General features: G+C 38.1%; 1 protein-coding gene across 19 annotated transcripts in view; it reads left to right on the top strand.

The window, feature by feature from the left end:
- ULK4 (unc-51 like kinase 4) overlaps nt 1-16,516 on the top strand; it is a 659,217-nt gene that overhangs the window by 21,036 nt on the left and 621,665 nt on the right. For all 19 annotated transcript variants that reach the window (XM_058288214.2, XM_058288209.2, XM_058288208.2 and 16 more), the window contains 6 exons: nt 413-552; nt 3,740-3,902; nt 7,594-7,695; nt 8,695-8,778; nt 12,892-12,967; nt 15,552-15,647. In XM_058288214.2, coding sequence (XP_058144197.1) covers nt 413-552; nt 3,740-3,902; nt 7,594-7,695; nt 8,695-8,778; nt 12,892-12,967; nt 15,552-15,647 — 661 coding nt within the window. The remainder of the gene's footprint in view (nt 1-412; nt 553-3,739; nt 3,903-7,593; nt 7,696-8,694; nt 8,779-12,891; nt 12,968-15,551; nt 15,648-16,516) is intronic.

The raw sequence follows: 16,516 nt of genomic DNA, 5'->3' as shown, positions 1-16,516 counted from the left end.
TCATGAGTAAACGTGAGCTATGCTTTGCATATACTTTGCGATTTAAGTGCACAGTTTTGGGTTAGTACTTAATAGTAATTTTTGTAGCTATTCATTTCCCTAGGCCATCTGGAGTGGGAAATCCTGGCACCCGAGTGGTTGTGCTTTCATTCCACGTGCTCATTTATGTACCACTCTTCCAGTCAGAGCAGCGCTGTTCAGGAGCTGGAGCTGGCTCCGGGGCATGGGCACAAACTTCGGTGACGGTGCTTGGTCTATTCTGTTCATTCACACGTGTTTCCCCTGCCTGACAGTTAGAGCTTGCTGTCTTAGTTATTTTTTAATGCTTGGAATCTCCCAGCATACCTCTTAGAGGCATGCCATAATATTGGTGGGTTGAAATGGTTTATTTATTTTAATCAACTTATTACAGGTGGTTCCTTAGAAATGGTTATTGCTCAAGATGAAAACCTTCCAGAAGATGTTGTGAGAGAATTTGGGATTGACCTGATTACTGGATTACATCATCTTCATAAACTTGGAATTCTCTTTTGTGATATTTCTCCTGGGAAGGTAGATAATGAACATTTTGATTTTCTAACTCCTTGTGCCTCAATTTATAGTGCTTTCTCAAAAGAGTTTTTGTTGTTGACAAAATTTTGGTGTAGAATGTCTTCAAATTTAAATTAACTTTTTTCTTGGTGGAGTGCGTATAGGTCTGTGGTTGAGTGCCTGGTTCACATGTATGAGATCCTGAGTTCGATGCCTGGTAACCCCTAAAAAACAAACAAATTAAATAACTTTTTTTGGATTAAAGGAAATATATTACTGTTTTTTAGCTACTTATTTTTTTAAATGATCAAATAGGTCATAGTTTTTATTAATAATTGAAACTGTTAAATAATGAAAATACTTATAATTGATAGGAAGTAAGTTTCATCATTTTTGCAATGCTGATATGCCACCAAACCATTTTCTCACGCTACAGGGGGTTTTAGTGTATAGTTCCTCCAAGTAGGGTGCACCCCTGTGCTCTTCACCATGCGAGGGTGAGCATCAGGATCGCTTGAGAATGGTTTCAAGGTGCGTGTTTGTCTCCCTTAGATAAGAGTCGTTGAGATTCTCTGAGTCCCCACAGCGACTCTGAAGTGCCCTGCCTGGCACAGTGGTGTCTAAGTGTAGTCCACAGACCTTTCAAGGTTCCGTGACGTTCAACTAGTTTTATAATAGTTCTGAGATGTTATTTGTCTTTTTCACTGTGTTGACAAAATGCTTCATCATTGTGAGGGTCTCCGTAACTCAGTGAGCTATGAGGCACCCACTTACCGAGGTTTTTCACCTTTCGCGTTTGCTTCAAATGCTGAACGACCGACCGTAGAATGCAACTGCATCAGGCAGTGGATTCCCATGGGAAAAGTTGGACTTAGCATCTGACCCCTGGGCGTTGGCCCCTTTCCAACTGCTCCCGCTTTCCCCTCTTCACCTCTCCCCACTGTGCCTTTCCACCTCAACCTCATTTCTGCCTTTAACTATTGATTTAAGTAGTTTTTAGAATGTGAAGAACTTCCCAATCTTCCAGAGTTCCTTGAGTAATGACTTATTGTTGCTATGTATTGTGAATGATGAGTCCAATAGACTTATAAAATAAGTGTATCTCAGCTCTTAACGCACAGTACACAATAAACTATGAACCATTATATTAGTTTGGTAATGGCAATTTTTGACTGTATATGTATGATTCCTGATACTATGAATCAGGTATTTTCTGTTTTGGTAAAATTATCCATAACTAAATGTGCTTCAGTGTAGCATTCATGAAACCTGCTTAGTTTCTGAGTCACAGTCAGCCCTGACACTTAGAAGCTGTGTGACCCTGGACGAGTTATCTTACCTCTCTGTGCCTTAGTTTTCTTGTCTATGAAATAAGATAGATATTTTCAAGTTTTAAGTACTATATTTAGGTTAAGCTTCTAAGACACTTTCTGGTAGGTAGTATGTCCTCAATACATGGCGTCTATTATTTTTGTAAGTACATACTCGTAGGAGTTGTTCATATTACTGGTCTGAATTTTTAAGTTCTTTTCCTATGTTAATGCGTGCACAGTGGAATGAAAAGTAGAATTTACTTGTTTGATTTTCTATTTATAGGCCATCTGTGTGAGAGCTTTAAACCTAAAAAATACTCCATAAAACCTTGATGTAATGAAAAGAAGTTCTTGTTTAGAATATTCATATACTTAAAGTATACTTTAATACTTAATGAAATAGCAATTCCCTATTTGGTTCTCCTCGAAAAGTTATAAATGGACCGTGTAGTTTCAGATTGATTTTATCCTAGATTTAGACTGTTACAGGAAAGAAAGATGTCTCTTTGTCACTTTTGCTTTTTGTTGCTTATTCTCCATCTCATTCGAGCAGGATTTGGCAAACTTTTTCTCTAAAGGGCCATTTAGCAAATATTTGAGGCTTTGTGGGCATCTGTTACAACCGGTCACCTCTGTCATTGTAGTGCTGAACCCTGCATTAGAGTTGTTTAAGGTGCTTTAAAGGCAGCTGCTTATAACCTAAGAAATTCAGGCTAGTTCGTAATGTAACCAATAGAAAAGGGGTCAGCAAAGTTCAGAAGGGATGCCGGTTTCTATAAAGTTTTTTGGAACACGGCCATACCCATCTGTTCATGTATTGTCAGTGTTTGCTGTTGCACAACAGAAGAGTTGAGTGGTGGAGACAACCTCATGGCCTGCAATGACTAACATATTTACTGTGTCTGGGCCTTTATAGAAAGGTATGCTGAGCCCCGTGAATGATTCTCAAAATGTTTCTGCTCCGGCATCCTCAGCATTACTTGGCTCCCCTTAGATATGCAAGTTTTGGGTTCCTCCCCAGACCTATGGAATCAGAAGCTCTGGACGGAGGGAACAGTAGTTTGTGCTTTCACAAGTCCTCCATGGGATCCTGGTGCTCAAAAAAGTTTAAAAGTTTAATTGACATCTTCAGTAAGCATTCGTGACTAGAAGTTGAGGGTAAGCTCTAAATTGCTTTTAAAAATAAAATAGCCACCTGACCCATTGCCTCTGTCCAGAAATATGTTCAATGACTCAGGAGGAAAAGATAAAAGTAGTAGACGAATGTGTTTCCTGGTATGATTTCAACAGTAATTAGATAGTTTCTAGTCACAAATTATGTTAGCAGAACTGAGCCCTTATCACATACCAGTCACTATTGTAAGCCTCTTTTTCACTTCAATGCTTACAACAGCCTGAAGAGTAAGTATTATTTTTCCCATTTTATAGGTGAAGGGACTGAGTTTCTGAAAGGTTAAATAAATTCTCCAGGGTCAGATAGCCTGAGGCCCACCATACTTCACTATACTTCAAAACCCTGTATTACATTTCCTTAATCAAACAATGCCTTAGGGCGGGTGGGTTTGCATACTCTCTGCTGTCACTGAGCGTTGGCAAGTATAGATTTTTCTATATAGATTATTCTCTATCTTTCCCCAAAGCCTGAGGTTCTCCTCTGATTATATGATGTGTTAATTAGATACATTTGAGAATGGACAATTTAATTTTTTATTCTAGTGTTTAAAAAATGTTGGATTTATTTTTCTCTAGCTTTCAAAATATATTGTTAAGTATTTAATTATCTGAGTTATGGTGAAGCAGTTAAGCCAATGCTAAAAGTTCTTTAGTATTATTTTAAGATGCACTGATGGAAATGCAAATTGTTTCTATACACATTTGCTTTTTAATCTTCATAGATACTTTTGGAAGGGCCTGGCACATTGAAGTTTAGCAATTTTTGCTTGGCAAAAGTGGAAGGTGAAAATTTGGAAGAGTTCCTTGCTTTAGTGGCAGCAGAAGAAGGAGGAGGTGATAGCGGGGAAAGTATACTGAAGAAAAACATGAAAAGTCGAGTCAAAGGTATGTAGACTTGGAGAGTTTAGAGGTAATTTCTCTAGTTGTGGGTCACCCAAGTCACATATTTGGAGATAATGCTGTCTTTTGTTTTGCGAGTCAAATAACTATTGAACATAATAATGATCAAGAAAAGTTTGAATATAGGGATGGCTTTTTCCATGGCCAGAATTTTCTCTGTGGATCAAATACTGTGTGATGCGTGGGGAACCTCTCACATACCCTGTATCCTGACCTTAGCTCATTAGAATTAAGGCCAAGGTTTTTGTCCACTTGGGAGTCGTGCCTAGTATACACTAATGGCTCCATAAAAATATGTTCAACATTGTTGAGTAGCTGATATTCTGCAATTAAGGCGCATTTCTGGGAGTACATTCTTGGCAGGGTGTTTTGACAGTAGGATGGGATATGGGGTGTTGGAATTGCTGTACTTGAGGGGATGGTCTGAAGTGATATTTCTTATATTGGGCGTTTTGGGGGAAGGGGTAGAGAGCTTTACTCCTCAAGTTCCCTATGAGAATACTTTTGGTTTTGGGCCACTGAAGTCCTGTGATAGTTGCCATGCCATTGGCTAAGTTGGGTGGCAGCTGAAGGAAAAAGGCACTACAAGAGGGTGTGGGCCTCCTTGAGCTTGGCAGTTGTGGCCCAGGGATGAGAGGGCTGATGGTAAAGGATGGGAGCAGAGGCTAATAAGACCAAAGGAAAGTGAACTTGGAGGACCGGCCTTGTGTGTGGCCAAGAAGAAGGCTTTTAGGGTCCCAAATACCTTCATGAGCAGCATTTTATGAAAATGACTACTATGGACTGTTAGTAGAATATTAAGTCTAAATTATTATTTATGATTTTATTTATTGAAAAAAAAAGGAAGTTTGTACATTTTATGAATGCTTATTTGAAACATTCCCCTCCAGTAGGGGGATGAGGGAGAAATAGGTTGGAGGTTCTTGCAGCAGTGCTCAGTTACTTCTGAGCCTTTCTCTATAAGAAGAGTCTCCATGATGGGGCAAGCGAGCGTCTTTGAGCAAGGTTGGAGGATTCCCTCGTAGCCCCACTGGCTACAGAAACAGTCCTGATCCTCGGGGGATCACCCGGGTCACAGGCAGCTCCCTCACATCCATGTGGTACAAAGATAAAATAAAACCACTGCTCTTTCTCTAGAGCCAGAGAGGATTTCATGCCATTTTGAGAATTTACAGTCTAAGTGCGGCATGAGCAAGGCACATGACATAGTTGAGCACCCTCTTTTTTTCTTTTTTAAAGATTTACTTTATTTCTCTCCACCCCCCTGCTTCCTGTACCTGCCATGTCTTTTCATCTTCCCTGCATGTCTATTCATCTTCCCTGCCTCTCCAGGAGGCACCGGGAGCTGAACCCGGGACCTCCGATATGGAAGGAAGGCGCCCAATCACCTGAGCCACCTCCTCTCCCTGCCCTGCCGTATCTACCACCATGCCTTTCCTCCCTGTGTCTCTTGCTGCGCCATCCTGTTGCATCAGCTCGCTGCGCCTGTCCACTGTGACTGCTTGCCACCTTCTCTAAGAGACACCAGGATCCAAACCAGCAACCTCCCATGTGGCAGGTGGGAGCCTGGTCACCTGAACCACATCCGCTTCTCAGCCCCTGCCTTTTGACCTATGCAAGTGCCTGGGTGTTTTGGTGGGGTTGTTGCTTGGTCTACAGTAGTAGTCTGTAGCCATGTCAAATCTGTTGACAGTGATGCTTACCTGAGATACTGATTAATTAAAAGACAAAAGAAAGGTTGGGCTGAATCAATTGCAAATCTTTTGCAAAGAGCAATATATTTCTAATCAAGACATTTGGATTCTAATCCTGGCTTTGTTTCTAATTGTGTAAGTTTGAGGCTAATGTCACTAACTTCTAGGAGTCTTAATTTTTTTGTATGTGAAGTTAGAGGGTTGGACCGCACCAGGGCTCCCAAACTACAGGGACAGGCGAGTCATATAAATGAATGAAGTGGCTCAGTTTGACAAGAGGGAGTTGATAGGGGTCATGTCATACTGGGCTCATTTCTTTTTTTTTTTTTTTTAATTTTTTAATTATTTATTTTTTTAAAGTTACATTAAAAAAATATGAGGTCCCATTCAACCCCCCTGCCCCCACCCCCCACCCCCCTAACAGCAACACCCTCTCCCATCATCATGACACATCCACTGCACCTGGCAAGTACATCTCTGGACATCGCTGCACCCCATAGTCAACGGTCCACTTCATAGCCCACACTCTCCCATGTTCCATCCAGTGGGCCCTGGGGGGATCTACAATGTCCCGTAATTGTCTGGGCTCATTTCTGACCCAGTGTTGTTGATTGACAGAAGATGGAAATCTGGACTATTTTATGAAACAAGTTTCAGTAATAATATAATTTTTGTGTATGTTGTCTTTCCTTGTTAGATTGTGACCGTAGGGACTTTATGTTCATTTCTCCATTAGTGCATTTATTTGTTAATTTAACAATTCGTATTCAACAAAAATTTAGGCTTCCAAGGTGCTGGGAATTTGTATGTGAACAAATGGGCAAAAATCCCTGACCTCATGGAACTTATATTTATGGTGGGGGAAGACAGATGGGCATTCATATTCAGCAGATATTATCATGCACCTAGTAAGTGTTGGGCAGGGTCCCTGGATATCCTGTGGGTCTTATTTGTCTGTTTCTTCAGCATCTAGCAACGTGCAGGCAGATGGGCCCTCCATAAGTGTTTGTTGAACGAGTGGATGGATGTATGGAATGTGATAGCGTAGCAGAAAAGGTACATGGGAGAACTTTAAAACCCTGCATCAGGGCCTGTGAAGATCCTTACTGCACTGGAACTTGTTTTCTAAGTGATTGATCGGTGGTTACGTACTTCACTGCAAAGGTGGAGGTTTTTAGGTGGAGTGGAAAGAATCCTGCCAGACAAGGTCCTGCCTTGGGTTTAGGTGGGTGCTATGCAACTGCTTAGCTGTGTGATTTGGGGGAAGTTATGGTACCCCTCTGAGTTTCACTTGTTCTCATAAAAAAATAAGACAGTTCTTGCTCTAAAATAAGATATTTCTATGTTATATCAACTTTTCAGGATGTTTATGTGGCTCACAGTAGTGCTGTTCATTAAATCTTTCCTCCTCTTCTGGATGCATAGTAGGATTGTGTCTTTTCCCTGGCTAAAGCTAATGAAGTTAAGCAGTAGTGATGTGAGTCACTTTGAGGTGGGAGTTTTAAGAGCCATTTTGCAATTTGCAATGTTCTTTTCCCCTACCTTGGTAATTGAGGAAGTACGTGTTGAGATGGAGCCTCTATTAGCCTGCATCTTTGAGTGACCTTGAGGAGTGGAGTCCATTGGCTGACCTGTGGTGGACATGAAGTTGAGGAATAAATAAATCTTTGTTGTTAAGCCAGTGTATTTTTGGGGTTGTTACAGCAATGTGACCCAACCTATCCTAACCTAATTGAGGTTCTTTTCTTTTAACTATAAATTGTTAATTTAAAAGAATATGCCTAAATGTGCCACACATCTCATTTATGTGGATTTATAAATCTGTTTATATTGATATGTATCCTTTGCAAAGTATAACCCTAAAATGAGAAAATGTTTAAATATGTATGAAGTTTTAATCACATGTATGTTTTGCCTCCATTGTTTTATGTTGGGAATGAAACAAATGCTTAACAAAGTTGTTTTTCATACTTTATTTTTAGGATCTCCTGTATATGCAGCACCAGAAATTGTGAGAGGTTCTGACTTCTCCATCACCAGTGATCTCTGGTCTTTGGGCTGTCTGCTTTATGAAATGTTTTCAGGTGACTAATTTCTGTTCAGTTTAAAGTAAGTTTAAAGTAAGGGCTAGACTTGAAAAAAAGGTTGAGTCTGTAATTTGCAAATATTTTACCTATACGATGTCAAAAAGCTGGTTTTATTAAATTTTTATACACTGATTTTTAGCTGAATTGTCCGGTGTCTGGCCATATGTGCAGGTTCCTAGGAACTTTTTGACATATAGATGCTTTTCACGATCATAGTCTCTAATGTTGAAATATGTCTAACTTGAAAACTGTGGTCATTAGTGGAAATTCTTGTAAAGGTACCTTGTGATTGTGCATCATACAGATATACTGAGTGGTCATGCAACCCTGAGATCATGGTAGTGGGGCCCATATGTGAAATTTTTTTTAAAGATTTATTTATTTATGTATTTCTGTCCCCCCCCCCCCCCCGATTGTCTGCTCTCTGTGTCCATTTGCTGTATGTTCTTCTGTGTCTGCTTGTATTCTCATTAGGCAGCTTTGGAAACTGATCCTGGGACCTTCCAGAGTGGAAGAGAGGCAATCATTCTCTTGCACCACCTCAGTTCCGTGATCTGCCGCATCTCTTATTATCTGTCTTCTGTGTCTCTTTTAGTTGCATCATCTTGCTGTGCCAGATCTCTTTGTGGCCCAGCACTCCTGTGTGGGCCAGCATTCCACATGGGCCAGCTCATCACATGGGCCAGCTTGCCTTCTCCAGGAGGCCCTGGGTATTGAACCCTGGACCTCCTATATGATAGACGGGAGCCCAATTGCTTGAGCCACATCCGCTTCCCCTATATGTGAATTTGTGTATTTATTGATAAATTTTAAATTAGAAAAAGATAAAAATATATAGACAGTGTGTCTGATACACACTGGCACTCAAAAATTAGTTATTACTCTATGTCTTTCTATAAATTGCATAATTCTGAAAGATCTATAGTTGAGATTATTTTAGAATTATTGGAGAGGATAAATTGCTTCTTAACTTTTTAAGTTTTCTTGTGATTCAAGGAAAACCTCCATTCTTCTCAGAAAGTTTTTCGGAATTAATTGAACAGATTTTGTATCAGGATCCTTTGCCACCTATTCCAAAAGGTAAGATTTCTTGTGATAAATGCACTTAATTTACATTTTACACTAGTCTAGAACATACCTTTATTCAGAGTCTGTGTTGATTCAAAACCTCAGAAAGTTTTATTTTATAAATGATCCCAACTTGGTATTTTTAGAAATACTAGCAGTCCCTTTGCTGTTTTTTTTAAAGATACAGGAATGGAAACAAAATACTACTAAGTTTCCCTCATTTAAAAACAAATTATTTTGTGTTCCTATAGCACAAGAAGTTTGATTTAAAAGATTTAAAAAACTGAAATCCTTACATACCATGCTTTTTGTAGGTATTATTTAATGTTATTTGTACTTAGGAGTTGTGTGGTTATTTCTGTCTAGTGTTTGAATAGATACAAATTGGGCTTTTCTCAGCCCTTATCTTAATGAGTCAGAATACTACCCAGGCAAGTTTTTCAAGTCTTTTAAACTAGGTATATAGTTGTATTAGTCAGCCAAAGGCATGCTAATGCAAAGGACCAGAACTCTGTTGGCTTTTTAAAAATTAAATTAAATTAAATTTAAATTTTTTAAAAAGATACTTAGATTATATAAATGCCACATAAAATATATAGGGGATTCCCATATGCCCACTTTCCACATCTCTCACATTTTCCCACATTAATAACATCCTTTATTAGTGAGGTATATCCATTGCAATTGGTGAACATATTTTGAAGCATTGCCACTAAGTATGGATTAAACTTTACATTGTAGTTTACACTCTCTCCCTCCCAATTTTGTAGGTTATGGCTCTCTCATTGCAGTGTCATTCAGGACAATTCCCAAGTCCCAAAAATGCCCCTGTATTACACCTGTTTTTCCCTCTCTCTGCCCTCAGTCCCTCCAGTGGCCACTGCCACCACATCACTGATACAATTTCTTCCATTGGTAGAATCACAATAAGTCTATAGTAGAATACCAGTAAGTCTACTTTAGTCCATAGTTCATTCCCCAAGTCTGAGGATTCTGGGATGGTGATGTCTGTCCACTCCACCTCTGTTTGAGAGGGGGCTTTGATCCCATAGGACTGGTGAATGGGACTCTCTTGCTTGCAGTTGAAGACTCTTTTGGTTCCTTGGTATGGTAGTTGTCCATTATCACTTCCTTGTTAGTTGTCCTGGGTGAGATCAATAAACTGGAGAGTAGGTATTACAACTCTGTTGAGATTTGGGGCCCAGCTGGCACATGGGCAGCCCAAAGACTTAAGTCTCTTGGATGTACACCTACCAACTCTAGTACTAATTATAAGTTGCAGTAGAAGGGCAGAAGAGCCATGTGTAGGGAAACCACAACTGAGTCCAACTCTGTCACACACTGGGGAGCATAAATTCCAAAGTAGGGCCCGCTGGCAGGGCACCAAACTCCTGAGCTATCTGCCCTGACTACAGTGTCTGGATGTCTCAAGAGCCCTCAGGAGCCCTATTATTTGAGGTAGTATCTTCTTTGGCAGTCAGTGAGATTCTGCTGAGATATGCATGAATGTAACCTCTGGAATGACCTCTGGACTCACTTTGAAATCTTTTAGCCATGTAAACTCATTTGTCTTTACCTTTTCCCCCTTTTGGTCAGTCTTTTTCCAATTGTTTTGCTGGTTTCTGCTGGCTTTTATAAAGGGTTTTTATTTGGGGAAGAAGATTACAGTCACAAGACCCTAAAAAGTCCAACTCAAGGTACCCTGAGAGGTTCTTTTTTCACCCAAAGTCTGTTACCATGTATTGATGCTCAATAGTGGGTGATGTCTTCAAGGGTTCAGCCTTCCATCTCCCTCTTAAATCTCCATGTTCTAGCTTTTTCTGATCTTAGCTGTAGGCTGACGTAAGGCTTGTGTCTCTCCCCTGGGCTCGTTTCTTTCTGGGCTCAGGTACTCTGTTCTCTTCACAAGGCAACTGGAGACTATCAGGCTCATCTTTCTTCCTGGGGCCTTTGCCATGTCTAATGAACTATCTCTCTTCCTCTTTGTTCTTCTCTGTGTATCTACTTCTCTATGTTCTTGATTGAACATCTGTTTATATAGCCTACTAAGGGGGGCAAGGACTCAACCCTGAATGCCATAATGATGAAGTTGAATCAAAACCCTAATCTTAACATAATTTAATCAGGCATCTCAGCTGAATCTAATACAGTCAAAGGGTTATCATGCCCAGAGGAGCAGACCAGTTTACAATCATAATCAAATATTTCCCTTTTGGAATTCATAAATAGTATCAAACTGCCACAATAGTTGTAGAATTTTTGTAGTATTGAAATTCTGATCATACGAATTGTGGTTAATATTACATTTAATCTGCCATTAACAATATCCTTAGAGAAAGAAAACTCAAGAAGGCAAACATAACAAAACATTTCTCTGTACGCCAGGAAAAAAGTAGATCTTAAAAACTCAAATGAGAATGGGATTCTTAAAAAAATTGATGTCGTGAGTTTTTAAAAGAAAAAAAAAATCACAATTACTGGAAGATATAGGAACATAAGATATGTTCAATAGTTCCAGAATTATCCTAGGTAAAAAAACAAAACTCTTGGTAATTTGAAAATAGTCCCTATTTCTTAAAACAAAAAAAGCTGCATTTCCTTTTTAAAGAAATGTTTATAGTGATAACATACATATATAAAAAACACAATTTCCCATTTAACGATTTTTAAGTGTAGCACACATCACAGTGTGCTAGTATCACTATCATCCATTACCAGAATTTTTCATTATCCCATACAGAAACTGTACCCATTAAGCAGTTGGTCCCCTTTTCCCCCTTGTAATCTACCTTCTTTCTCTGACTGAAATTTCATAAGTGGAATCCCACACTATTTGTCCATTTGTGTCTGGCTTATTCACTCACCGTAATGGCTTCAAGGTTCATCCATGTTGTAGCATGTAGCAGAACTTCATTGCATTTTTTTGGCTGAGTAAAATTACGTTGTATGTGTACACTACATTTTGTTTATCTGTTTGTGAACATGTGGGTTGTTTCCAACTTTGTCTACTATGGATAAATTTGCTATGAACATTGGCTTGACAGTACCTGTTGAGTCCCTATTTCATTTCTATGGGGTATTTACCTAGGAGTGGAACTGATAGGTCATATGGTAGTTGTATGTTTAACTTTTTGAGAGACTGCCAAACTGTTTTCCAAAGTGGCTGCGCCATTTTGTATTCCCACCAACAGTACAAGGGTTCTGATTTCCTTGCATCCTCACCAACACTTGTTCTTTTCTGTTTTGTTTTTTTTTTAATAGCCATCCTAATGAGTATGAAGTGGTACATTTTTCTCTTTGTTTCATTAACTCTGTCTTAGTTTTTGTAGAAATCGGTAATTTCTGTTCCCTACAATGATGGCTTCTGATATTTAAAAAATGCCCTCATTGATTATTGTTTTCTCCTGTAAGTTAAAGGTGTGTATGCAGGGACAAGAAATCTGAAAATGAAGGTGGTAAGGGTCAGGTTAAGGTGGCATTGATTGTCCGAGCTTAGTTCTCTTTTTTATCTGAGGTAACCATCAGACTGCGGCCGGGCTGTGGTACTTGGTCGAGCCATCTATTTTGATTGCTTTATCTCAAGGGTGCTTGGCCATTATCTTCTGGCCACTTCTTTTAATCATAGACAAATGAGTTGGCCATTATTTATGCCTTTTCAATTTAAAAGGCAAAAACATTTGGAGAGTAACTGAATGGGACTTTATCATAATGTTTTGATATTTATTTTTTCCCTGTTAAAAATCTTCACAATGAAGAAAAGAGAGATTGCAAGTATCCTTTATAAAGCTAAGTTGGTCAAGTGAAGAATCTCTTAGAGAATGAGGCGTAATTAATAGTTGAAGGGAAAGGTATTAGTCAGACTTGTGATCCTTGCTGGGGTAATTCAGTCAATAGGATGTTTAGAGTTTAGTCAAAACTTGCTTTGTGTCTAGAAAAAAATGTTTTTTGTTTATGTCTTCCCCCCATTCCCCATTTACTGGAGGCTACAGTTGTTATTAGTAAATTCAGTGCTTTTTTAAAGATAATCTATGTGATTAAAATATTACTTTAAATGTTGTAAGGTATTAAAGTTAACTTACACATTCATATCCTTGTTTTTCTTTTTGGAAATTAATTTGTTTATAGATTCTTCTCTTCCTAAAGCTTCTCCAGATTTTATTAATTTACTTGATGGTTTACTTCAAAAAGATCCCCAGAAAAGGTATGAACGGCATTTTGATATGAGTGAGTAGTGGAGTCTTTTTTTTTTCATTTCATGTACTTCTAAGATAGTGCTCTTCTTAATACACAAGTACCTGTTACAATGGCTGCTTTTTAAAAAAAGAAATCTGACTTTACATTGAAGTGTGTTCTTTCTCTCTGTTTTCAGGTATTTTTCATCATGAGGAATTTTAAAAGTCAGTTTCTCTTTTAACATATTAAATAGTTTCCTGTTAGGTTGGCAGATTTTCTAGCAACTCCCAAATCCAAGCAGTGCATTTCTTTCTATCGTGGAAATCAGACAAACTATTTTAGAGTATTGAACTCGGAATGTTACCTTCAAGATAGCTAATGATATAATTGTTCACTAAATATTGTTTTTTTTTAAGATTTATTTATTCCCCCTGTCACCCCCATTGTTTTTGCACTTGCTGTCTACTCTCTGTGTCCATTTGCTGTGTGCTCTTTGTGTCTGCTTCTCTTCTCTTTAGGAGGCACTGGAAACCGAACCCAGGACCTCCGTGTTGGAGAGAGAAGCTCAATCACTTGAGCCACCTCAGCTCCCTGCTTTGTTATGTCTCTCATTGTCTTTCCTCTTTATGTCTCCTTGTTGTGTCATCTTGTTGCATCAGCTCTCCATGCCTGCCTGTTGTGCCAGCTCCCTGTCTTGCTTGTCTTCTCCAGGAGGCACTGGGAACCAAATCTGGGACCTCTCGTGGTAGGCAGGAGCTCAATCTTTTGAGCCGCATCTGCTTCCCTAAATGTTATTTTAATATATGTTTTTATGATAATCCTGACATAATATGGTTATCAAGGGACAGGATAATAGGCAGGTTATGAGTTTTCCATGTTGTAGTAAATTAAGAATGTCTCTTGAGGCACGGGTGGGGGAGATGAAGGGGCAGGGAGTAGAAATTGTTCTGGTTCTGGCACTAAATAACTTGGGGTCATAGGCAAGCATTTGGGGTCTCTGAGTGGCAGAGTGTAAAACAGAGACTAAAATTTTGTTTAACTTGTAAAATAATCCATTCTCTTCCTTTATTAAATGTATGAGAAGAACTGTAGAAGGAAATTCTGACTCTCGTAGAAGCTGTAGGACCAACCTCCTGTGCTCACGTTTGAGCGCTTGTAGGGTTGCTGTTAAAGTTGTTGGACAGTCTTCCAGACATCTTTTGGTAGTATGTAAATTATTTTGGATGGCATAGCCATATATTGATACATTTATATCCCTGTACTATGTTTTATGTGAATGAGACCATCCCATAACCTACTTTTTTCACTCATACTATATTATGAACATTTTAATACATATTATTTTAAATAGCTACAGAATGTACATGTAATAATCTATAACAACAATAAATACTTAGAATGCTTATTGATTTGGAATATTATATACACTGCTGTAGCAAATATCCTTTTGTGTATTTTTTTTGTTCAAATTTATCCTTTGGATAAATTTCTCACAGTGGGATTGCAATTCAGAGGCAAAGAGCATTAACTAGTTTGATATATTTGGTGCATTCTAGGAATTATATGCTGGTGTATACATCTATCAACCATATGCTAGAAAGCTCCTTCTGTCTCTCCTCGGTATAGTGGACTTTGTTGAGCATTTAAATTTTTGCCAATCCTGATGAATGAAAAAAAAAATCTCACTTTTTTTGCCATTTTTAATTCTCCTATAATGAATTTTAAGAGCCCTTTTGGTAAAAGGGATCTCATATGATTTCAAATTCCTTCTCTTTATTGTTTTTGTTTTAATTTTGATCAAAGTAGCTTCTTTCAATACAAAAATTTTGAATAATCAAATATAAAAATTTTCCATTTTTGTTTTTAAATTTCATTTAGGTGTAACCTTTCCCAATCTGATGAGTGTTCATTTTAGGGGTATACTTGATTAGTAGCCAAAGTTAATGCTTTGAAAGTAAATCTGGGTTTTAGATTCAGCCTAATGCTATTTTAATGTGATTGAACTAGCTAGGTTATGTTATTTTGATCCTTAAGCTTGGTGTGATTGTATATAGGTATGAAGCTGATATTCTTGTTTATTTCTGAACAATGTTCCAATACTGAAATGTGTCAAACAGGTGGGGTAATTAGAATATAGATCTAGCCTCTTTTGGGACATAAAGGACAATAGTATTATAGATTGATAGTATCCGATATATTTACTTTAAATTTTTAAATTATTTAATTAATTAAATTTAAATTAAAATTCTCTTTATAGACTGGTTTGAGATCCAGAAATGTTCTTTTTAATTCCTGGGGAATATAAACCCTGAAGACATCTCCTATGACCTAAGGCTTCTAGTACTTAGTTGCCAGACTGTTTTATTCTGTGACTTTGAAGGCTCCTAAATTATTTTACTCTGATTTTGCTTTTTAAGAGAGGTTAATTGTATAAAATAAGAGTAAAATATAAAATGAGGAAGAGGTACGTTTATGTAGGGATGTTTATAAATTGTAAAATATGATATCTAATTGAGACATGTCCTGGAAGAATCTTGTTGAGATAGTGTTTTTATTTTAATTATTTTATTGTTTTTATTGAGATGGAGTTTTAACATTCATGTTCTATAAAGGTTGACTTGGATGGGCCTACTACAGCATTCATTCTGGAAGGGTGCTTTCACCGGGAAAGATCAGGACTCAGCAGTCACTGAGGATTCCAGCTTCAGGTAACATGAGCTTATCTGTGTGCTGGGGCATGGTTACTAAACATTCCTGTGTATTACTGTCCTATTAATGCAACACTGATGACCTGTATTTCCATGCTTTCTTAATAAGGGAATATCAGACGTTTAACTAAGGGTTACTAAGAGTTTAGTCATGATATTTTTGTGTTCTTGATTCTGTTCACTTTCTAATCAGTTGTTCCTCAGTGATTTGATCTGGTAGCCATTAGTACCTCAAATACATCTGGCTTTCTGCCTCCCAACCACGTGGTAGGACCTCATTTCTCCCTTTGAATCAGGTATGGCCATGTGATTTGCCTTACCTAATGAAAAGTGACTGGAAGTAATGTGTCTTATTTCTTGATGGAAACTTTAAGAGCCAGTGTGTGATTTGCCACATTTCTTTTTCCTGATGGGGTAAATGGAAAGAAAATGTCAAAATAGTTGAAGACAGTTCCAATCTCTGTCTTTTATTTCTTCTTCTTACCTTATTACAGTGGCTAAAAGTTTCAGTAAGATATTGAATCACTGATGAAGAAAGGAGACATTCTTGCCTCATTCTGATCTCTGGGTGAAGCGTTTAGTTTTTCATCATTAAGTATGGTTAGCTGTAGTTTTATTGTAGCTGCCCCTTGGCAATTTGAGAACGTTTCCTTCTATTCCTAGTTTACTGAGAGTTTTAAAAAAAATCATGAATGAATGTTGAATTTTCTCAAATGATCATGTAATCTTTAGTCTCTTAATATAGTAGATTACAGTAGTTAGTTTTTACATATTGAGCCAGACTTGTATTCATTCCCAGGATAAATTCTATTTTGTTATGGTTATTAAATTTTTATGCATTGCTGGATGCCTTTGGGGCCAGGCAGCAG

This window comes from Dasypus novemcinctus, chromosome 26 (assembly GCF_030445035.2).
Source record: "Dasypus novemcinctus isolate mDasNov1 chromosome 26, mDasNov1.1.hap2, whole genome shotgun sequence".
Lineage (NCBI taxonomy): Eukaryota > Metazoa > Chordata > Mammalia > Cingulata > Dasypodidae > Dasypus > Dasypus novemcinctus.
This window is presented reverse-complemented; position numbering and strand designations above follow the sequence as displayed.